The following is a 23,063-nucleotide window of genomic DNA, read 5'->3' as shown; positions in this document are numbered from 1 at the left end:
ACCTTCCGAACAATCCGTAGAACCGTTGTCACATGACACCCGGAAGGAACCAGCTGCTGCCCAGAAGCGACGCAGGCACTTTTGGTAACGCCGCCTTTGCTGGTTCGGGGCGCACTGCCTTCTCGTCTCCCGGCCCGTTATTCCCGTTCGGGGAAGGCTTTTCCACCTGTATTTTCCCAGAAGCCTAACGGTCACGGGCCTCTCGTCTTCTCTGGCTTACCCGCCCGTTAGCCGGGCTCACCTCCTCTTACGGCTCCGGCCACCACGTACGAGCGGACATCTGAAACCTTCCCCGCAGGACGCGGGGTAAACAAATCCCAGACGCTTAGCAGTATTTTTCAGGATTGTGATTTTTGATTTCTTTTAAGAATCTTTTTTAACATGGCCTTCGTTTGAAGTTGCTTCAAATCTCTCTCGGAAAACAAGAGAAGCTCAAAACCTGAATCAGAATGACGCTGACGAGAACCCTAGACGGGAGACGAGCCAAGTACCGTGAGTCCAGTTTTACAATTCACTCACTCACGCGCTAGAGGATTTGTTCAAATATTTATTGAGTACTTCTGATGTGCCGGGCTTGGGGCAAGGCGCTGGGTATAACAATGATTAAGACAAAGTCCCTCAAGGAGCTCACAGTCTAACGGTGAACTACTGAGTAAACTGAGGCACAGAGTGGTATGTGACTTACCCATGAGGTAGAGAGCGCTAGGTACTTGGAAATGTGGGATCAGAGCTGGAGAGAGGGCAGGGTACAACTCACTCATAAAAAGCAAACCCCTTTGATTGAAAAGCAAGGCTGTATACAGAAACATATTACAAAATCTGCTTGCAAAAAGGTTAAAATAGTTTCCAATTTTCATCATGATTAAATTCATGTCTTGCAATGAATTAAGCCATTCCGTGACAGTATTTCCATACTTGTCCCTAAAGCTTTAGGGCATGGTGCTAGTCCGCTCAGACACAGTAACCCTGTAGGGAGCCTGAAATCAAGAAGTATCAGATTTCAATGTCAGCACTGGGAACCATATTGAAATACTTTAATTAAATCCATGAACTTTAAATGTATAGCATATTTATGATACTTCTACATGTAGAAATTTGGAAAAAACTTTCCTCTAACCCCCATTCAGAGGATTCTAATAAGTTATAGATACCACAGAAATTAGAGAATTTGTCTGTTACTTTCCATATATACATTATTTTGGCTGTACAAGGGTGAAAAGTTTGACTTAGACATATTATATAAGTAATCTAAACACTATACAGATATATACAAAGGCAGCACATTCAGAGGCCTGCACACACCAGCCCAACGTTTAACAGCTAACTGCAGACGTGAACCCGTGTAAGGCAATTTCTTTTGTGACAATGACACGTGATCCTCAAAGGAAAGAGCAGAGTCTGCGAAGCACTGTCCGCTCCAGTCCTGACCGTCTGTCTCTTGTGATTCTCTCCATGGTGAGGTGATTTCAGTAGGCAAGATGTCCATTTCACGGACAAAACACAGTGAATAATTATAAAAAGAGTTTTCTTCAAATGCAGAAACCATAATTATCCAGTAATCGAAGTAGTGGGCTTCTCAAAGCCACTACTGGCCTTGATGCTGCTGTCAGGACCAGAGAATTTCATGGATGATTTATTGCTGAGGATCCAATCTGATGCAGAATTCACCCCCCAGGACGCCCCCAGGGACTCAGCCCGCGAATTCCGGAGCGCTCTCAGGTGCTCACTTCCAGCAATTCCTCACTTTGCTGTGGAGGATTTTCTTCTGCAAAACAACAAACACGAAGGAGATTCTTCTGAGTGAGGGTTTGAGAGGTCGACAGGTACAGAATGTGGGATTCGAGCGCTTCAAAGAAAGGCTGAAGACCCTGGTCAAGAGCCGTACCAAGATGCTGAGGGCAGAGGCTGCTGGAAGTCTCGAGAGGAGAAACGGACTCGCGCGCGCCCGGAGAGCACCTGCCGGAGGACGCAGACGGCCTTCTCCACCCGGACGCCACACCAGGGGCGCCACCTCGGCACCCACTGTAATTCTTCATTTCTGAGATCAAAACTACATGGAATTTAACTATTAAGTTCTTAGAAAAAGTCTAAACTGTAGTTAAGAATGACCTAGTCATTCTTAAACTCAATTTTGTGGCTAGAAAGTATAAAAAGAGCTGTAAGGCCACAGAGCCTGTATCTATCTGTATCTCAAAAAACCAGTAGACTCCTGAAGGTCCCGGAGACCAGACGGGTACAATTACCTTTGTCGGGGCGCTCCGGAGGCCTGTCTGTAGAGGAAGAGGCGCCCGCCCCTGCGGATGCTTTACTGCCCGAGGGGCTCTGCTCCACTTCACATAAATACACGTCGATGGGGCCTCGGGTGCTCCTTATGTGGACTGTGATCGAGTCCTGGCAAAAGACACATACAAGAGCTTGAAAAAAGACACACAGGATGAATGCGAGAATTCATTAATGACATTGTCTTACTAGATTGACAATGACTTCCTAGAACTTCCAAAGTTTCAATTCAAGGGCTATGTCTGAAAATTTACGTTCAGGCAGTTTTCTTTCTCTCGTGTACTTGAGAGAATCACGTACTTGGCTTTCATCACTCTGGCTTCAGCCACTGAGCTGCCGGCCAACTCACGGCACGGCCCTGGCTCCTGGGTTACCCAGCCAGGACCTCCGGGCCCTGATGTGAACACCTCCACACTGGAGGGCCTGCCCTTCTCCATTCAGTGACTTGAGGCCTTCTCGGAGGCTGTACTTGAGAGTCCGAAATCGGTGTTCGCATGACCAAGAAGTCTAAAAGCCCCTGTAGTCTCTCATATGGTTAAGGGTGTGTTTAGCTCTTCGAAACACTGAAGAGGTAGCACAGTAACGGACGGGCAGGTCTCTGTCCGCAGAAAAAGCCAGATGATAGGATCCAGACAAAACACACGTCAGCAACATACAAAATACTCAGAAGAACCGCATATAAACAACTATTAATTATTATTCACATCTTTTGGCTGTGAAGCTTTAAATTTACTCGGAATTAAAATACTTATTTTCTGTAAGAAATCAGGAAGTAGGGTGCTTCTACTGAGAATTATGCTGAATTGTGTGTGTGCGTGTGCGTGCGCTGAAACCTGGGAATGGACCAATGAATGCTAAATTCTCAAGGAACAGTTCTAGTTATAAATGATTCCTTTGTTTCTCTGACTAGAAGAGGGTTCAAGTATCACAGTCCGTTCTCTGCATTTCCACACGGCGAGGCCGGGCGAGGTACAGACGCCGTGCGCCCCCTCCTGCTCGCCACATCTCACTGGGGTCTCTCAGCAAGGCTCCAGGAGACGCAGCTTATCAGGTCTCAAAACCTCACGTCACCTTCTCTGCAGCTCTCCAGGACCAGACGTGCAGGCCAGAGAAGGAGCATCCCTGCTCAGGTTCTGGACTGCCAGGCCGGGTCTGGCTCCAATGGCACAGCTCACACAAGCCAAGACTTAGCTCCACACAAAACAAACTCTTGCGGTACTCAGACCTGGCAGCCAACTGAGGACTTCCTCAGTCCTCAGCCAAATCAGAGCTGACCAGCCTTTCCCATAAAGGGAGAGACAGTAGCCATTTTTGGCTTTGTGGGCCATACATCCCTGTCACTACCACGTAAGTCTGCCATTACAGAGAGAAAAGCAGCCAGACATAATGTCTAAACAGGACATGGGGCCGTGTGCCGGTGAGACTACACCTAAACATCTAGCCAGTCAGATTTGACCTGAGGCCAGTCCAGCCACCCTGGCTCAAGCTTCCCAGATCTCACCCTGGACCTCGGTGGGGGCAGGACGCCCCGAACACTGTGCGCCTGTCTACCACTCCCACTTACTTACGGCTGAGAACGGCTGCCCAAGGGCCCACGTTCACTGGCCTCTGAACTGGACTATCTTGGGCGTGATCCACAAACTCAGTAGAATTTAGCAACGACAGCCTGAAGCAGCTCACAGCACAGGGGGAACCCAGAACCTCACCAGTCACCGCAGCAGGGGCCGCCACTGGCATCCCAAAGTAAGGATGTGTTGGAAGATCAGTGGTTCATTATGAGACTGACAACGCTACCTACTGCGCTAATGAGGCACCTAGTGGTTCATTATAAAAAAAAGTTTAAACACCTCTCAAACGACTTCTATCAAGTGTTAACAGTTACTTAGGAAACGTGGAATATATCCAAATCTACATAAAATAACTTGGAAACATCACCCAGAAGTCAGAACTTGAGTGTGACTGGATTAAAAGCTGTCCCTTAACTTATCTATAACGCCCTGTGAATTACCAACACGGGAGCTCACTTGGACAGTGGTGCGCTGGGGAGAGAAGAGAGAAAGGAGATGAGTGGAGAGTACTCCTCACTCTGGGGCAGGGGCTCCCTACGGCAATGCAGAGGACACCGAGGGGTCTATCGGGCTGTCACCACTTCATGATCTGTCCCATGAATGGCCACATTCCTTGGTTCTGATTCCATCCTCACCAAGCAACCTTCTGATGACAATTATCTTTCAAAACAAACTTTCCTGCAAGGGAAGGAGTGTGCTGGCAGCTGGTAGGAATATTTTCATTCGCACAGTTATCTTACTTTTTATTTTGAATGTACCAGTTAATGTTCTAGTTTATTCCTTAGTCTTTGATGGGCGTGGTTGGGATCAATTCCCCAGAGCCCTCGCTGCCAGCACACCGTACTTCCGGAACTTCAACAATGAGGCCAATTCTTGGGGAGTCCTCTAAGAGGCACTACAGTGTGCCATCGTCTACTACAGGTTGACACAGGCACTGGGTGCCGTCGAGTGTGCACGTGTACGGTACGAGAGTTAAACACAAACTCTGAAGCCACGCTCTCTGGGTTTGAATTCTGGTGCTTCACTTACTGTGTGATCACGAGAAACCTATCTTTCTCCGCGCTTCCAACTCCTCCCCTTTAAGAGGATAAGGACTAGTCCATCTGCTCTGTATTTGAAACAAGTTAAAATGTGTCAAGTGCCTGAAGCGGTATCAGGCAGGCAACTAGCATGCATGTGGTGGTCACTAAGTGATGGAGTTACTACAACCGTGACAGAGCACAGCCTAAGCCGCTGACCTGCCTCCCACTTTTAAAAAAATCCTCTTAGAAACGCAGGGATACACCCTGAACGCGCCCGATCTCGTCTGATCTCGGAAGCTAAGCAGGGTCGGGCCTGGTTAGTACTTGGATGGGAGAAACGCAGGGATACCTACTTCCCTGGGAGCTGGAACATCCAATCTGGTTTCTGCCGGAGCTTTCACAGCAATAACAATCTGTTCGTGGAAGGCCTGGATGCTGTGGATATCTTGATACGTCACATACGCTAGCGTTAGCATCAGTCAAGGGTCTAAGCAGAATGCTACTTACTGAGGAGATAATTTCTCTCTTATAATACATGCATACAAGTGTAACATTAGAATCCCTGTAGTTTTTATGGGATACAAGCTCACAATTAAGGAAAGCAATTGGTAAAAAATTAATTCATATATAATTATTGCTATTTCATCAACAATTCCTAAGATTTTACAAAGTGTTTTACAATACTTGTAACTTGAAGCAGCCCTTTAAACTCCAGTGCCGTAATTATAACAGTATCTGGGGAAAAATAGTAATAACGCACACGAAACCACTCCAGTGTCAGTGTTTACTCCCTGCCCCCATTCCTCACTCACTGCTAGATCATATTATGAGAACCTTTGGGGACAAAATATTCAGTGTTGATGACAACCTCCTAAAATATGAGGAGGAAAAAAAATTCTGTAAAAGAGTGAAGACCACTTGGAGAATCAGTGTTTCATGGCCATCATGTCCTCGTGGGGTTTCTCACATGCCAAATGCTTTTCCATCTCAGTACGTGTATTTTTTCATTTTTTTTACAGTGTTGCCTGAAATTTTACCAATTACATCATTTACTGGGTTTTCCCGATACTTCTTGCTCACAGATTTTTGGGTAGAGGAATAGCATTTACTTTCCTTCCAGTAACCGGACTACGGAAATAGAGGAGTTTAAGCCTGAAGCATGACCCGCTGGGGATCCGTGTTGGCTCACAGAGGCAGCGAGAGCGGAGCAGCAGATGGGCCCGGGAGACCCGGGAGACCCGGAAGATCGCCACCAAAGACCGGTCTCCCCTGCGGGGCCCAGAGGCGCAGCCGGCTCTACAAGGCTCCGTGGGCCAGAGCGGCAGCGCAAGTGCTTTTTCAATGACAATCTCATTCTATTTCAGAAATAAACTCTAGGTCACAAATTAGGGAAAACCTGCATTTCACAAACGCCAAGAGAGATTTTACTATCTTTACAGCATTCTGACTAAGAAAACAAACAAGAGCGCGCCACTATTTTTATTTTAAATGCAAACATGGATGTTGGTACATGGTCACGAGGCAGCATTTAACCTGAACCAACAGCAAATAAAGAAGCAAAAGGCAATTACTTGTGCACATCTGAGGCTACACAATTAAACCTTTACTGGCTTTTAAAACTTCTAACGGTCTGATTTTGTATTTTGAATATTTGAATATATTACTTAAATCCCCAAGTTGACCCTACTATTTAAAATAACCTGCTTTGGAAGGAGAAATTTTTTTTAAAAAAACGACAGTTAACAAACAGGGCTGGTGGAGGCGGGGCTGGGGAAGCTGGGGGACGGGCATTAAGGAGAGGCGTGATATAATGAGCGCTGGGTATTGTATGTAACTAAGGAATCACTGAATTCTACCTCTGAAACTTATGACACAGCTTATGTTAATTAAATTGAATTTAAATAAAACGTTAAAAAAAAAGACAGAGTTAAAGGATATCGTTCATTTTCTTTGTCGTCTGTTAGCTCAAACAGCTGCTGAGCACAATCCTTGATTAACTCATCCAAAGCATCTTCCATTGCTGACAAGTCAGAAAGTTCCTCCTGCAGCTTCTTCTGTTGGGGCACAGCTCCAAAGTTGCTAAGATCAGATCCTCTTTAAAAGAAAGGTATTAAAAAACAAACAAAAAAAACCCCTCACCGTCAGTAACATGCAGGAGATTACAGAGAATACAAGTCCTATTACTGGAACTTCTCCACCAGGTATTTTATGACCTGACAAAGCGAGGTACTTAATGTCACCCGTGACCTCCTTCTACTCTAGACAACCATTATTCTTCCTATACATAAACTGGTTTTTGTCCCCATTTCTAGTTATTTTTTTTTTTTTAAAGATTTTATTTATTTGGCAGAGACAGCACAAGCAGGTGGAGAGGCAGGCAGAGAGGAGGAAGCAGGCTCCCTGCTGAGCAGAGAGCCCGATGCGGGGCTCAATCCCAAGACCCTGGGGTCATGCATGACCTGAGCTGAAGGCAGGGGCTTTAACCCGCTGGGCCACCCAGGAGCCTCCATTTCTAGTCTCTTACACAGGGAATGAAAAACACCCAACAAACCATTGTAACTCTATGGAAATTAGGGGTAGTAAGCAAAGCTGATAGACTTCACTGAGCACAGACCAAGAGTCAGTAACACTGTTAAGCCTCAGATCTACAATCTACAGGACTTTTAGTAAGTTATAATCTTTTAGTCCCCTATGAAAAAGAAGGAATATAGACTAAAATGATAGTTTTGCTAAAATTCTGAGTATTTTCCCCCTCATGTGCATATTCTACTTGGTTCTATGTGAATATAATGATTATATTCATTACTTTTAAAAGACACCTTTTAAGTTATTACTACCTACCATGTCATATTGGTATGATATGAACCAAACCACTGATATTTTTTCTTCTTCTTTATGGAAAATAAAGAGGAAAAATGCTGTGACCACTTTACCTTTGGTTTACTAGTTTTCAAATCTGTTCCAATTATTGATTCAGAATGCAGTTTGATGTTAACCTTGAAAGTGTTAATGTTATTTAGCAAACATGTTCAAATTAGAATTCAATCTGCATTTCTGTACTATTGAAAAAATTAACTTCCTTTAGGAACCACTTTCCTCCACCAGCAAAGTTCATTATTTAGAGCCATTTCATGATCTTGGTTGGTAGATTTTTCATTTGCCTGTAATGAAATGTATTTATATGTACGTATACGCTGCCAACTACTTCTTACTGATCCACAAGATTTGCCTATTGTAAACACGAACAGCTAACTTCTTACGCACACATGCACACACACACCTGTAGAGTAACTGCATCTGTATCAGAAGATCTTTTTTCCACAGTCCTCCCTAATCAAACATGAAGTCTTTGGCAACTTTTTTTTTTTTAAGAGAGCGCGAACGAGCGAAAGCACATGCACGAGTGGGGAGGGGAGACAGAACCTTAAGGAGGCTTCCATGCTCGAGCTCACCACCCTGAGATCGTGACCTGAGCCAAAATCAAGAGGTGGACACTTAAGTGACTGAGCCACCGAGACACCCCTAGCAATGGCCTTTTAGACAGTGTCTACTGATTGTTCTTTACATTCAGAAGAGTGTGTGATCCATAGCCTGACTCATAATCATCTCGGGTAATTAAGAATGTAGATTAGCTTCCTGCCTTTGCCCCAGAAAAATGAATTACAACCCTTGGGGCGGGAAGCCTCTAAGTGTTCGTTACACTGTTTTACAGCCTTAACTAATTTTCTCCTGATATCAATCATCACTGGGAAAAAAAAATCTAACAATCAGACGTCCCCTTCTTATGATCTCGAAAAGCAAAACTCCTAAAATTAATCATTATTCCATTCCACTTTTCCATAATATCTGAATGCTATTCGAGGTCTACGGCTTTCATTTAGTCCTAAATAGGGAAAAAAATATGTATCTTGTGGGATAACATGATAAATTTTCATAGAATCCTTTCCTAACAAGAAGCCATCTCTTACTTTGTTTTGTCCTGTCAAAACACTGCTGGTATCTAGTCTGTTTTAAGCATGGTGTTGTCACTTAGGGGGAGCGGGGGAAGCCAGGAGAAGTTCAAAACCAACTCACATCCATCGAATATGGTTCTTAGACTTTTTTTCAACCAGATCGATTCCATCTAAGACATTGGTGATGTCATACACTCTTCGTTTCCGCACTCCCAGTTTTGTGGCAACCTTGTTTAAGTCCAGAATACCCCCAGGAGCAGATCTGACAAGATCCATAAATTTTCGAGTTAAATAAACCAGAGATACATCAAAACGAGGTCTCTTCACTTTTAGAGCTTCTGGGAAACAAAACAAACAAATTTATAAAATTCTCAATAGCACTTCTTTCTCAGCTCATTAAGAAAAGTAAGCTATTTCCTCAGCAGGCACAGACACCTACAGAAATTCCACACACTGAACACATCACAGCTCATTTTTATGAAACAGACTGCTCACGCTGGATACAAATGGAGCAGCCTATCTCAGGTAAACAAAGGCTTTCGGGCTAGAGGATCTGACACATGCAGCCAAGTCCCCGGGCGTGGGAATCTGTAGGAGTCCGTGGCATCTTATCTAACCCAGGGTCAGGAGTTTGCATTTCTACCCATACGACTCCCAGAATAGGGTTAGAAATGGTTCTTAAGATGAAATTTCTTATTGGGCCTTCCAGTTAAGAAATTCTTTATAAAGCGAAGGCAAAGACTTGTCTTTTTCTTCTTAACACTTAAATTGTTCCTACGCATATCACAGTGTAACCCAGCTGGAAGTTTCCTAAAGAGCTCAAATTAGTCTTCTATTAAAACATTAGACCACATCTTGAGGAAAGTGGCATCTCTATATTTTTTAAAATATGCACTAGCCTATATTAAAAGATAAGGAAACGAAGGGGGGAAAATCTCTTTAATTCCCTCCCTCCTTCATCCACTATGATGATTTTGGTTTTTCATACACACCCTGTCCCCTCAGGACACAGACACACGTAAGTGTCAATATGTACATGTAATGTTCTTTAAATAATTTTTAATTTTTCTTATTAACATATAACGTATTATTAGCCCCAGGGGCACAGGTCTGTGAATCACCAGGCTTACACACTTCACAGCACTCACCATAGCACATACCTTCCCCCATGTCCATAACCCCACCCCCTCTCCCTGCCCCCCCCCAGCAACCCTCAGTTTGTTTTGTGAGATTAAGAGTCTCTTATGGTTTGTCTCCCTCCCGATCCCATCTTGTTTCATTTACTCTTCTCCTAAGAGTAAAGAAGTAAAGAAGTAAAGAAGCCCCCACATTGCCTCTCAACTTCCTCATATCAGGGAGATCGTATGATAATTGTTTTTCTCTGATAGACTTATTTTGCTAAACATAATACCCTCTAGTTCCATCCACGTCATCGCAAATGGCAAGATTTCGTTTCTTTTGATGGCTGCGGAGTATTCCATTGTGCATATACACCACATCTTCTTGATCCATTCATCTGTGGATGGACATCTAGGTTCCTTCCATAGTTTGGCTACTGTGGACATTGCTGCTATAAACATTTGGGTGCACGTGCCCCTTCGGATCACCAAATTTGTACCTTTAGAGTAAATACCCAGTATGTACACCTAACTTTTAAAAACAAAAATAAGAGGCTGCTTTAATTCAACACTGTGAACAGCCTCACTTGGCAACAAATGTATTTCAACATTATTCTTAAGGGCTGCATAATATTTAACTACAAGGATACTGGCTAAACTTACCCCAATACTGGAAATTTTGACTGTTTCCAACTTTGCTATTTTTGCCTGATATTTCAGGAAATCTCCGTGTAGCTAAATTTTTGTGTGCATCTCTGTTTCCTTTAGTTAAGTTCCTCGATTTTGAATTGACAGGTACAAGTGTATTTTAAGGAATGGCTGTCCTGCTAACCTACTATCCAGGTGGGGTTTCTATCAATCTTACAGTGTGTGAGAGAGGGGCTCAGTTCACGTGTTTGCCTGAATGGAGTAGTAGTATTCCTTTCACCTTTCTCAACTTGATATTAAAAAACAAGTTCTTACGGTTTGGTGTGTGGAGTAAATAATTTTAAAAATAACCCAGCTGTCCTTTCGGTGTGGGCTATATGATCTCTCCTTTTCTCTACTTTCACAGCATATGACTGCGAGTATATGTCAAAAGAAATATTCATCTTGTCTTCAATCGGGAAATTCCTGTATCCAGAAACTCTACAATGTCACATTCAGTTTAAAGCCCACTGGTGGCTACTCCAAGAACACAAGTACGTGTTTTATAACGCACATGTCTTCTCTGTGGAGCCCACTCCTACACTTAATGATCACACAGGAATAAACAGGAATTAAAATGTTTAATTAGAAGAAAGTCACCATTCTACAAAAAAACTTGGCAGACTACGACAGAGAAATTCTAACTTGAAAAAGCACACATCTAATCACCCTACCTGCTAACACGACAGGGTCTTCTAAGCTTAAGTATATTCCCACCATGTTAGTCACTTTAGAAAGTGACTTGAGAAAGGTATTAACTGAAAACATGTAACCTGACAGTTGCTGACAGAATACAACCATGATTCAAAAGGTTTTCAAACAAAACTGTTCCCTAATCTAGTATGGAATGCCATCACAATGTCCTGAGGTCAGAGCCAAGTGAGGCATCCAAGCTCCCGAGAAGAGATGGAACCTGACTGCAGTGGGAGTAAGGAAATCTTCCTGAAGGGGTAAGTGGGCGAGGACGGAAATCTTCCTGAAGGGGTAAGTGGGCGAGGACAGAAATCTTCCTGAAGGGGTAAGTGGGCGAGGACGGAAAGGTGGAGAAAAAGCGCTTCTCCCCTCACAGAGGGCAGGGGCTTAATGAGACAGAGCCATGGTTGAGAACGGGTGGGTTCAGGGAGCCCGCAGCTGGCAGAGATGGCGAGGGCAGCAGCTGGAAGGCCAGGCCGCCCGGTGGAGCTGGAGTGACCTGTAAGCGTCCTTTCTGTCCAGCCATTCTCTACTGCCCTGTTTCGTTTAAGGATATGAGGTGGCTCATAAATTTAAGGCAAATAAATAAAACCAAATAAAGGAGGAGTCAGGGTTTTCTCTATTTGCAATAGAACATTGTAGCAGAATACTAGGTTGAGTGAGATCCCAATCCCAGGACTGTGTCCGGAAATCCCACGGGCAGCAGGGCGCCAGAGCCTGAAAGCAGAGAGGCTACTGCGGAGGCTGTGCGCCGCGTCCGCTGGAGAGGGTGTGAGGACCCACGCTGGACGCGGCAGCCCCAGCCAGAGGTTGAGACGAGGGGCTCGAGTCTGAGAGCTGTGGGGTGAATCCTGACTGAGGCCTCAGTTTATTCATCTATAAAAAAATGAGTAATAATCCACATTTGTATTTTAAAGGCTGTTGAGATAATCCACGCCAAGAGCTTAACACAGCTCGCGCTGTACAAGCTCAGTGTGCGCCAGACAATACCGCGGGGTGGTGGAGACGGTCAGAGGACACGCGTCCCACGCAAAACTGACCAAACCCGGGGACCAGCCACGCGTGAGACTGCGGCAGGGGCTGAGAAGAAATTCAGGGCTGATATTAAGATCTACATATGGATCTAGGCATGGTCTATTCCTTGTGGTTAGGACCAAATTAAGGGGAAGTCAGGGGTGGGTCTACCTACGGTAACAATTTCCAGAAGGATGGGAACCACAGCAGATGGTACTCCATCTCCTTTCGATGACTCTGCACCCCGGGCCATGGCAGGAAGGGGAGAGAGCAAAGTCAATCACAGGAAGTCTGGAGGACCAAAGGCAGTTTGTCCTGTCATCAACCGCCTTCAATTCTGCTGATGGCAGCAAGTAACTGATCTCACAGAATTTTGAGAAAAATACCCTTAAACATGGACCACTCCATTTTAAAAATGATTTCTAAAAGCAACAAAGAATCAGCCAGTGTTCATGTACATTATTTAGCCCACAACCTCAACTTTTACTTAAGTTTACTTAAGTTTTCCATAAATTTATGTACACTTAAAATACATCATTTAAATCATAAGAAGCTCAAACTAAAAAACTTAAAACCTATTCAGGATCAACTTACTTCTCATGGAGACATACTGTACATTATCTTCTAAATTAATCCTTATTTTTGATGGCTGGAAAAAAGAAAATACAGAAATTTAAATTAGTAATTCAAAGACAATAATGCAAAATGAGCAAAAGCAAATGAAAAGCATTTCCTGGATAACATGAGGGTTTGTATTTTTTTCCACCCTGGGGAAATAATTCAGTTGGGGGAAGGCAGTCCTTCCTGCATACTGTATGTACGCAAGGACAGCTTGCTTTCCCACACACTGTGCCATAAGTGCAGCTGCACTGCATGCTGTCTACACCAAGAGCTATGGGAAAGCAGAGTCCAATGGGCAACCCCCCATTTTTTTTTTTACCTTTTGACTATGAAAACATGATCTCTTTATCTTGGAAGAGTCCCAACAGTATCCTGGCCTCTCTGGGGCAGATCCCAGTACGTATAAATCCTATGGGTGAACAATACCGCAGTGTCCGTAGTAATGACACATTCGTCTCCTTTGTATACAAAATAGTTCTTGGCTTAAGATGGGGGTTTGGGACTACCAGCCACCCGACTTCCTAGATGCTGAGAGATCCTGGCCTTTATCTGTAACACAGTGTGTTGATATCATTTTATTGCCCATTTTCCAAGCTACTGTGAAGATTAAAAAGAAATTGTGTCGATGGTAAAATCCTATGCAACCCTAAGAGATTATTATCATTTTGCATTTTGAACCAGAAGAGCACCTGGTACATTCAAGCACTTGGTAAGTATTTGTTAACATGGGAAGTTGAAATAGGATCTTGTGGCAGATAACTTCAACTGTGCAGTAACTCAGAACTCTGAAACGGTGAGTATTTAAGACACAAGGACACAGGGTGAAGATTCCCTCCTGTGGACACCATGAAGACAGATCCCCGAGAGATTATCAAGCATCATTTTCTGTGCTCTAATACAACATGCATCCTCTTGCTAGATCAGCCTGACATCTGGCAAGCCTTTCCTGCTACCCTAACTCTGGTAAACGGCATTCAACAAGTAGGCCCCAGAAAGGACTACACAAGACTCCTTTTGAAGTGACTTTAAAATCAGAATAAATGGGAGTGCCTGGGTGCTTCAGTCAGTTAGGCATCTGCCTTCGCTCAGGTCATGGTCTCAGAGTCCTGGGATCTAGTACACATCGGGCTCCCTGCTCAGCGGGGGAGTCTGCTTCTCCCTCTCCTTCTGCCGCTCCACCGCCCCGCCTGCACTCACTCTCTCTCTCTAAAATGAATACATAAAATCTGGGGGAAAAAAAATCAGAATAAATGTTTCCTCACAGAAACGTTAGTGAGCTATTAGGGAGAAGAACAAAAAAAGTAACTGAAATGCTATCCGTGCACTTGGCCCATGTCATTTAGGTCCACTGGATCAGAGCAGCGCACCTCGCCCCTGGAGGAAGCCGACAAGGCTCTCCACTCTGGTACGGACCCCGGTACGAACCCGCAAGTGCAAACAGGAGATGGAACAGAGGCAGCTCCCACTCAAGGTGAGTAACCATCAAGGTCCCTCTCAAAAGGAGACTGCGTATGCTCCTCTCAGGGATACCCACTTTCTTTTTATTTTGAAATAATCTCAGCTTTCACGAAAGGGACACAAGCAGCACTAAGAACTGCTACATACCCTTCATCCAAACCCCCCAGGTGCTAATGGACATTTGCTCGATCATTTCTCTATACGCGTGTAATTCTTTCCCTTGGAATCACCTGAGGGTACATGGCAGACCCCTATGGAACTTAGCGTGTGCCTCAAGGATGTTCCCTTATGTGACCACCAAATAATTACCAAGAAGTCTGTGCCAACTCAGCAGTTTCTAAAGAAATGCTCAGCAAAACCTGGACTCCGAGGGCACTCCAGGGAAGGTTCAAAAGGAAGAGAAGATCATGCTACTAGAAAGCAGAAGAAAGCAGATGTCTGCTAAGCTCGGAGAGAACCCTTAGCAACACCGCTGACTGCAGTTAATGTGGGAACTTGACAGTCATGGGTCAGGTAACCTGAGATTTCTACACCAAACGGACTGCGGCACCTGGTTTCTCTCTGCAGCCTACAGTAAAATGTGTGAGGGAGAACTCAAGAAAGGGATTTTTAAACAAAAAGGAACCCGGATTTAAAGACTTTAAAATTCCCAGCCTTGAGGCGCCTGGGTGGCTCATTTGGATAAGCGTCTGCCTTCAGCTCAGGTCGTGAACCCAGAGTCCCAGGATGGAGCCCCACAGTGGGCTCCCCGCTCAGTGCGGAGTCTGCTTCTCCCTCTGCTCCTCCCCCTGCTCACTCACTCTCAAATAAAATCTTAAAAAAAACCTCCCAGCTTCTCCAGAAGCTCAAGTTAAGAAATGACACCTGAGAAAGACCAAATCCAAGGTGAAATCTAAAGATGACGGTGAAGGGCGCCCGCGTGACTCAGTCGGTTAAGTGTCCAGCTCTTGATTTCTGCTCAGGTCATGATCTCAGGGTCGTGAGACTGAGCCCCAAGTCAGGCTCTTCGCTGGGTGTGGAGCCTGCTTGAGATTCTCTCTCACCCTCTACCCCTCCCCCTCTCTTTAAAAAAAAAATAAAAACTGAAAAAAAAAATGAAGCTGACAGTGAGGGTGTGACGGCACAGCCTCCGGAGAAGACCTCAGGTGAATCAGAGATGCTGCCTCAGAGTGCTGTGTAGTCACACAAGAGGCCTTGACAGAGACGAAGGACGAGCCCCACAGATCCTCTAAGTCTCAGCCAGGCCTCCGTGAAGGCCCAGGGCCCTGTCCACCAGCCACTCAACAGGAGCCTAAGGCGGAGAAGGGTTCAGCCAGAAGAGAGGTGGGACGCTTGTCTGCGGAGTGAGCCGCAACAGGATTCACAGAAGGTCCACACAGTTTTCGGGAGAACTGTATCAGCGAAAACACTGTCAGCTTGGATGAAAGGGGACACTGTTTAAATTGAAAAAGGTTACTCAATACCCAAAGTTCTACTGCCAGGAAGCAACAGCTACAAATAGGGATTTCCTCTCATGAGGAAGAAAGGAAGACAGTGGAACCAGCAGCCCAGAGGGTAGAGCTGGCAGCACAGAGAACTGTTCCCTGAGACCTAACCAAGAAATCTCTAACACTTAGCAAGCTCATTTTCAGAACTACTCTGGACCATTACTGCCCTGTGACTCCCATTTCCTCCTTTAGGAACAGGAATGTCTAGAGCAGGTATCAGGTCTGTCGCACTAGTGTGTGCTGGCTGCGCTGGGGTGGGGGGAGAGAGAGGGTCAGATAATGGTCTTTTTAGCGTCACGTGTCTAAAGATCTGGAGGAGCTGGACAGCCTATACTTGAAGACCTCCATTCGAGGAGCCTGGATGCTTATTTTATTCTCCGAGTATAAAATCTGTTACTGTGAGGCTCAGATTGTCCCAGGTTAGGCCAATAGGGGCCTTTTCAAAGTGGTGCCTGTGCAGGACACTTATTTTTGACCTTTTCAGCATCGTGAGGATAGTAGTCCTCCAATATCTACGGGACTAACCTGCCCGGGTGCCAGCACAGAATGCTGCTTCTAGTGCTGACCACCCGCCACTGGGGAAGCTGTCACGGTCTTCAGTCCTTTCGAGGAGTCTCACGGGGAGGTTAGTCTCTGGTAAATCCCCTGAGGGATGCCAAGGGAGAGCTCAGTAGTAGAGAAACCTCAAGAATGGACTACCTAAAAACTTTCCCTTTCAATCACCCAACTGGTTCTGTGCCCCAACTGGTTCAGGCTTGATACCTAGCCTGTCTGCATCTCCGCTGGGGAGAGCATGGAGAAGACAGAGACCGCCAGACTGAAAATCAGTACGATCTCAACGCACACAGCTCTCCGGGAACCAGCAGCTCCTGACAAGCAAGTCTGCACAATGGAAGCAATTTTACGACTGTTACGAGTCCTGCATCTGAAGACTGCAGAATCAATTATAATTTGAGATCTTAAAGGACAAAGGACAGAACACTACGTCAGTGTTAGGGACTAAAACCTTAAGCACTGCCTCTAAGTTGGTGAAACATTTCTCTATACAGATGTCTCTTTGTTCCGCCTATTTTGGGGAGTCATATTCCTTTAAGAACCCTTTGGAAATAGACCCCTGTCCAAGGTGTCTGCATTCTCCTCATTCAAATTTTCCTCATTTTTCAATGTGCAGACTAAGTTCCACCTCCAGGCAATACTACTTCCTCCCTTCTCTAAAATCCAGTTTTCAAGCCATTTACCTGGGGAAACATCTATCACTCAGGCAAATACATGACTAGACAGTGGACTGATCTTTGCATAGCAACACACTTCATTAAATATCTAGTCACTGGCCAATTAAAAAACACTGAGAGGGCAGTTTAAATCACCATTTCACAAGCAGGAAAATAAACACACATCCAAACATGTACGAGTACCTACTTCAGTCATCCAATAACTATGTGCCAAATGTTTTTGTGAGAGGCACCAGACCACTGCGGATGTAACAGCGAAATGGACAGAGTCACTGCGCTCAGGGACCTAAGAGCCACATGCTGCAGACAGGGTAAGTAAGCACAGGGTGCTCTCGGAGCACAGAAGGAGTGCCTAACCTAGTCCTGACAGGTCAGGGAAGGCTTCAGACAAGGAACCTACACACCCAGACCTGAAAACCAGGGGAGGTAACAAGGAAAAGGGCTTTTGGGGAAGGTGGAGTGAGATCCAAAACGAAGGTGGAGAAGGGATCCAAACGAATACAGAAATTTGGAAATCTAGCAACTATAAGCAGTTCAAAAAAAGATAAATCCAGGAACCTGACTATATTAAGAAGTTTCTACTGTGTTCTGAAAGCACCAGGAAACTGCGATGGATTCTTTAAGCCAAATGACATGGTCAGAAACATGCTTTAAAAAGACCACGATAGTTACTATGTGAAGAGTATCTAGAAGTCTGGGGGCAAGGCCAGAAGCAGGAAAACACTGCAACAATCTGAAAGACGGTGAGAAGTGCCAAGTATTGGTGATGAATTTTCATTAGATCGGGAGGACAGAGAGGGTCAGTTTGGAGAAGGGAGAAGGCAAGGATAATACCCAAGCGACTAGCTTAGGCAATATGGCGGGTGTGGTGCCATTCATAGAGATAAGAGAGAGCAAAGCTGTTGCCAGCTTTGGCAAGAAGATAATGAGTTCAATTATGGATAGGAGTTTGAAATCTAAGAAACGTTAGCAGACAGTTGGAAAGCTCTGAGCTGGATTTATAGATCTAGGAGTTAATGCACAGTAACTGAAACTGCCCAAGAAGATAAGAATATCTAAGACTTCAAGGGCTGTGTGTATCTTCTGATGTTAAGTGCAAAATTAACTGGTTCTTCCACAGTTCAGAGTTCAGGGCTTTTATCAAAGCCTCAAAGATTAAGACTACCAACACAGACAGTACCGATAAAGACAGTATCAGAAGTCCTAAGAGTGGCCAATGACATCCCACATGAAGCTTGTGTAGAGAGAGTAGAAGAAAACCCGAAATAACACCAACACCTAAGAAATGTGGAGATAAAGAGCAGTTTGCACAAGGAGAGACCAGATGAGTACACGGAGCACCACGAGTACATATGGCCAAAACAGCAATTCAAAGGTGAGGTTCCAACAAAATCAAGTGGTCAGTCGTGTGGAAACTAGAGATAAGGGGTGAAACATCTGACGGAACTGACAAGGCTGTTGGCAAACTTGGTTAGAAGAGCTGTACGGAGAGCAGAGGTCCCCAGCCCAGCAATGTAATGACAATGGAGTAAAAGCAAACAATTTTCTGGAAAAGTCTGGAGGGAAGAGATACAGATGACAGGGTATCTAGAATTAAGGGAAGGCTTTTTTAAGGTGAGGAAATATTTAGGATTTAGTTGAAGCGGTCCAGAATTTAACATCAGGGGTCAGACGCGGTGAGATTAAATCCAGGCTTTTCCAGGTACTATCAAACCACTGGCAAGCCACTTAACACTTCCAAATCTATTTTGACAAATGGAGAACAAGAATGATAATCTCGCAGGACTGCTGCCAGCAATTAAATGAGATTATGCTCGTAAATTACTTTTGAGCACTGAGCCACTATGGTGACGGGGCAAGATTAACTTCATGTTTCGTTATTATGGAAGAAACCAGTAGAAAAGAAAATACAGGGAGAAATGGAAAATCATGGACTCATCAATGCCTCTGAGAACCACGAAGAATATACTGCATCGAATCTAAAACAAGAATAGAGGAAACTAACCTTACGCAGGGAGGGAGCGCGACCTTCCTGGATTTGCCGAAGGGGCAGCCTGTGGGGTGGGTAATGTAGTGTGGGGTTTTAAATGGCTACAGCCAAGTAAGAGAATGGGAGAGGAGGACGAAGACAAATACAAATAAGTTGCAGAGATACGCGAGGGTCCAGGAGAGGTAGAAAATGAGAAATTGGGCAATTTTCTCCGACAGCGCTCAGAGCACAGGACGGGCAGCTGGAGAGCCAGGGAGACCGGGTGCTCCCGCTCCGAACCAGGCTCAGGGAAAACTCACGACCCTGAGGGCGGTGGGTCCGGCTTCCCAGCGAACGTGAGGAGGCTGCGGGACCTGAGAGCCGCCCCCGCCCCACCACGCGCCGCGCCACGGCTCCGGCGCTCCCATCACAGGCCCCCCCCGGGGCTTACCAGCAGGCCCTCCACATTGATGGGGTCGCGGCACCGACGGCGCACCGTCTCCTCCGCCGGGTCCACCAGCAGACTGGGCAGTTTCCGCGCCGGCCGCTGCTGACTCATGCTGCCCAGCCCGCCGTCCCTCGCCTCGCACCCCGCGAGCTCTCCCGCCTTCTCCCGCTCCGGCCGGGCACCGCCCCCAACGCGCCGGGTCCCGGGGGCCGAGCACGAACCGGGCCCGCAGCTTACTCGGAGGCGCCACTGCCTAGGCCGGCCCGCGAACGAACGCGGCACCGCTCCACGATCTCGGGAGCTACAACGCAGACGGGAAGAGTGCAGGGTGACCCACGGCTCTCAGGACGCCAGGCCCGCCATCTTCCCGCATGCGCAGTGCGCCGCCCCCAGTGCGCATGCGTGCCGCTGCCCGCTCCCACGCACTAACCCTCTCCCGGCGGCCGGAGCCCGAGAAAGCCCGGACCCGAAATCCACGGAGAGGATGGCAGAAGAGAGGAAGAGGTGGAGCAGGAATTTCGGAAGAGGGGAACAGAGCCAGAGGGAAGAGGCCGCGGTGGCGGGGGAACGCAATTGTCAACACTGATCATTGAAACTTCTGAGCGTGCGACTGTTAATTAACCTTGAGCTCCCTCCGCACACCGCAGGCATTTGCCCGGTGTTGATGCTTAGTAAATATTGGTAACCAAACTGGTATGCAATTGTTTATTTATAGGCTTCTTTCTTTTATCTGATGAATAAATTATTGATTATCTGTTGTATTAGACATCGTGGTACAGGAGATATTCTTTGATATTTGGTACAGGAGATATTCTTTGATATTTGGCACAGACTCAATCTCAAATCCCAATAGAGGAAACAGAAAAATAAACGGAACATTTAAAGCTGGAGTCAGAAAGTGTATTTTCAGATCCTGGCTTCTCTCTCTCCTTATTAAGTTTACAAGACCTTAAGCAAGTTACTTAATCACGGTGTGCCTCAGTTTCTTCATTTGTTAAGTGGGAATAAAGACAGTATTTATTTCATAAGGTTGTTGTGAGAATTAAATTATTAAATACTTAGAACAGGGACAAGGGCATGTTTGAAATAAAAACCCAATGCAATGCGGTAAATTCAGGGTAGAGGGCAGCAACTGAACGCTGTGGTAGCTAGACCAGGAGTTTCTACCCAGCCTGAGGTGTGGCAGGGGAGGCTTCTGCTGGAAGTTGGCTCCCACTATACTATAAATTTTCCAGTGAGAGGCATTCTCTGATCTTTGTAGCTCCAGCATCTAGCACAGTACCTGGCAAATATTAAGGGCTCAGTAAAAGTTTGCTAAATTAATGACTTGAGATAGAGAATAACATATGGGCTAAGTCTCTAGAAGACCAAATTTTGTTGCAGAATGGAGAATTGTCCAGAGTTGTTAAAATATGCCTTCACCAACCAGAGTCCCTGGAAAGGCAAGCTCCAGAGACCAGAAATGAATGTTTTTTATAAAAAAAATATAATCCACTGTTTGCTACATGTTTGGCATCCTACTAAAGGTTCTGCATAGATTTTTTTTTTTTGCATGTAAATCTTATACCAAAACCGAAAGGTGTTTTCCTGTCCAATTTATAGATTAGGAAAATGAAGATTAACAAGATTGCAAAAATTACCCAGAGTCCTGGGTAGGGTGTGGTAGAGACAGGATTTGACTCCACAGCTGATTAGTTACTCTGGTATGCCACTCCTTAAGAAGATTACTGGAGAGTGACTAGATTTTCTCCAGCCAGGGATGGGGTTGGGTGAGCAAAGGAGGGGTGTGGGTGAGTTTGAGTGTGGCCGGCACGCCAGGCTGAAGACAGCGTGAACATAGCTGTGGAGAGCTGGAAAAATGGCATGGCCTTCCAGACACGATTCCTGTAACTCGGCTTCAGCCTGAGACTTCATCGTTCACACATTTGAGCATGAACCTGACATAGAGGAGGTGCTGAAGGGGAAGCCAGTTCACCAGGGCCTTACCTTGTGCCCCAACAGCCTCCAGCCTGGGGAGACACATAACTAGAACACAGAAGCCCTGCTAAAACGTGTATCACATGCTATGGGAACACCGAGGAGGAAGAAAAGAAAGAACTGAATTTGGTGTATGTTACAGATGCTTTTTTTTTTTTTTTTTTTTACATAGCTCCCAGTGAGGTAGATATTTCTAGAGTATTTTGAGGATTGAATACAGAAGCTGGAAGAGGATAAGTGCCTTGCCTAAGGCCATGTGGGAATCAACAGGGCTTCAGACTCCATATCCTCTGCTTCATCCACCATGCCCCACGGTGGGGCCCAGACAGTTCCCTGCCCAGAAATTCTGTATTTCCCATCTCCAGTCCTGTTGCTGTGTATGCTTCCTGGGGCAAAATGGTGGACCTTCAGATTTTATTTTATTTATTTATTTTTAAAGATTTTATTTTTTCAGTTGTCAGAGAGGGGGATAGAGAGAAAGAGCACAGCAGGGAGAACTGTAGGCAGAGGGAGAAGCAGGCTCCCGGCTGAGCAAGAAGCCCCATACGGGACTCAGTCCCAGCACAGTGGGATCCTGACCTGAGCTGAAGGCAGATGGTTAACAACTGAACAACCCAGGCATCCTGGATCTTTGGATTTTAAAATCAGGCATGAAATATAGGCCAAGTGCAAATGTGTGCATTAGGAATGCCGCAAGACCTTACCTGTCAAAGGATGCTTTACTTTCCTTCTGCGGTAAAATTTCTTCCCCGTAAGTCTGAGAAAATGGCCATGTCTAAGGGGACTTTCTGTGACAATGGAAATGTTCTGTGCTGTCCAGTATGGCAGCCACTAGCCACATGTGACCCTTGAGCTCTTCAGCTAGTGTATCTGAGGAATTGAATTCCAAATGAATGTTTAATTTAATTCAAACAGTAAATTAAATAGCCACATAACAGTGGCTACCCTATTGGATAGCACAGGTGAAGAAACTAAAATGTATGGATATGGTCTAGTGCTGTGCTATTTTGTTTGTGTGTGTGTGTGTGTGTTTCTGTTTTGGGGGGGAGAGGAAGAGAATGTGCATAGGGGAGGGGCAGAGGGAGAGGGAGAAGCTTAAGCTGGCTCCACGCTTAGCACGGAGCTGACCTGGGGCTCGATTTGAGGTTGGATCTCGGGTCCCTGAGACCAGGACCTGAGCCGGAATCAAGAGTTGGCCACTTAACCGACTGAGCCACCCACACAGCCAAGTGCCATGATATTTTGTGGCTGTGGACCTCAGCATCGCCATCACATGGGATTATTAAGAATGCACATTTTGTGACCCTAGCCCAGACCTACAGAATCAGAGACTCTGAAGATGTGGGCACACTCTGCTCGCACCGGTCTAGCCCGGTCCTTTATTTTGCAGATGAAGAAACTGATCTCCAACCCCTTTTCAAATGCCTGATGCCCCAGGCACTGGAAGCCAACTTCAATTTTCTAATCCCGTGCTTTAGGATTGAGGATTTAGAACAAATCCAAACGTCACCCTTGTAACCGAATTATTTGTTAGAT

The 23,063-nt window shown here is 45.6% G+C and overlaps 1 protein-coding gene across 3 annotated transcripts; it reads right to left on the bottom strand.

Moving 5' to 3' along the window:
* Positions 1-534: 534 nt before the first annotated feature.
* Positions 535-19,913, bottom strand: E2F6 (E2F transcription factor 6). Of its 3 annotated transcripts, none has more exons than XM_044262066.1 (7): positions 19,554-19,913; positions 12,930-12,984; positions 8,945-9,161; positions 6,809-6,964; positions 5,224-5,338; positions 2,244-2,391; positions 535-1,765 (listed from the first exon to the last, which is right to left on the bottom strand). In XM_044262066.1, the coding sequence occupies exons 1-7, from the start codon at positions 19,659-19,661 to the stop codon at positions 1,716-1,718; spliced, it is 849 nt and encodes a 282-aa protein (XP_044118001.1). In that variant the 5' UTR covers positions 19,662-19,913; the 3' UTR covers positions 535-1,715. The 3 variants fall into 3 exon arrangements, with proteins under 3 accessions (XP_044118001.1, XP_044118004.1, XP_044118002.1); XM_044262069.1 differs by having other exon boundaries at positions 19,788-19,891; XM_044262067.1 differs by having other exon boundaries at positions 8,945-9,085; positions 19,554-19,570.
* Between the last annotated feature and the right edge of the window lie 3,150 nt (positions 19,914-23,063).

This window comes from Neovison vison, chromosome 8 (assembly GCF_020171115.1).
Source record: "Neovison vison isolate M4711 chromosome 8, ASM_NN_V1, whole genome shotgun sequence".
NCBI lineage: Eukaryota > Metazoa > Chordata > Mammalia > Carnivora > Mustelidae > Neogale > Neogale vison.
Note: the sequence above shows the minus strand (reverse complement) of the source record. Positions and strands in the feature narration are given on the sequence as shown.

Bases quoted from the DNA above. Each gene is read 5' to 3' on its own strand.
- E2F6 (XM_044262066.1), bottom strand. From the start codon at position 19,661: ATGAGTCAGCAGCGGCCGGCGCGGAAACTGCCCAGTCTGCTGGTGGAC. The intron at 2,392-5,223 runs GTAGGTATCCCT...GTCTTTTGCCAG, and splicing joins ATGTTCCAGCTCCCAGGGAA to GACTCGATCACAGTCCACAT. The intron at 1,766-2,243 runs GTAATTGTACCC...GTTGTTTTGCAG, and splicing joins TCCGGAGCGCCCCGACAAAG to AAGAAAATCCTCCACAGCAA.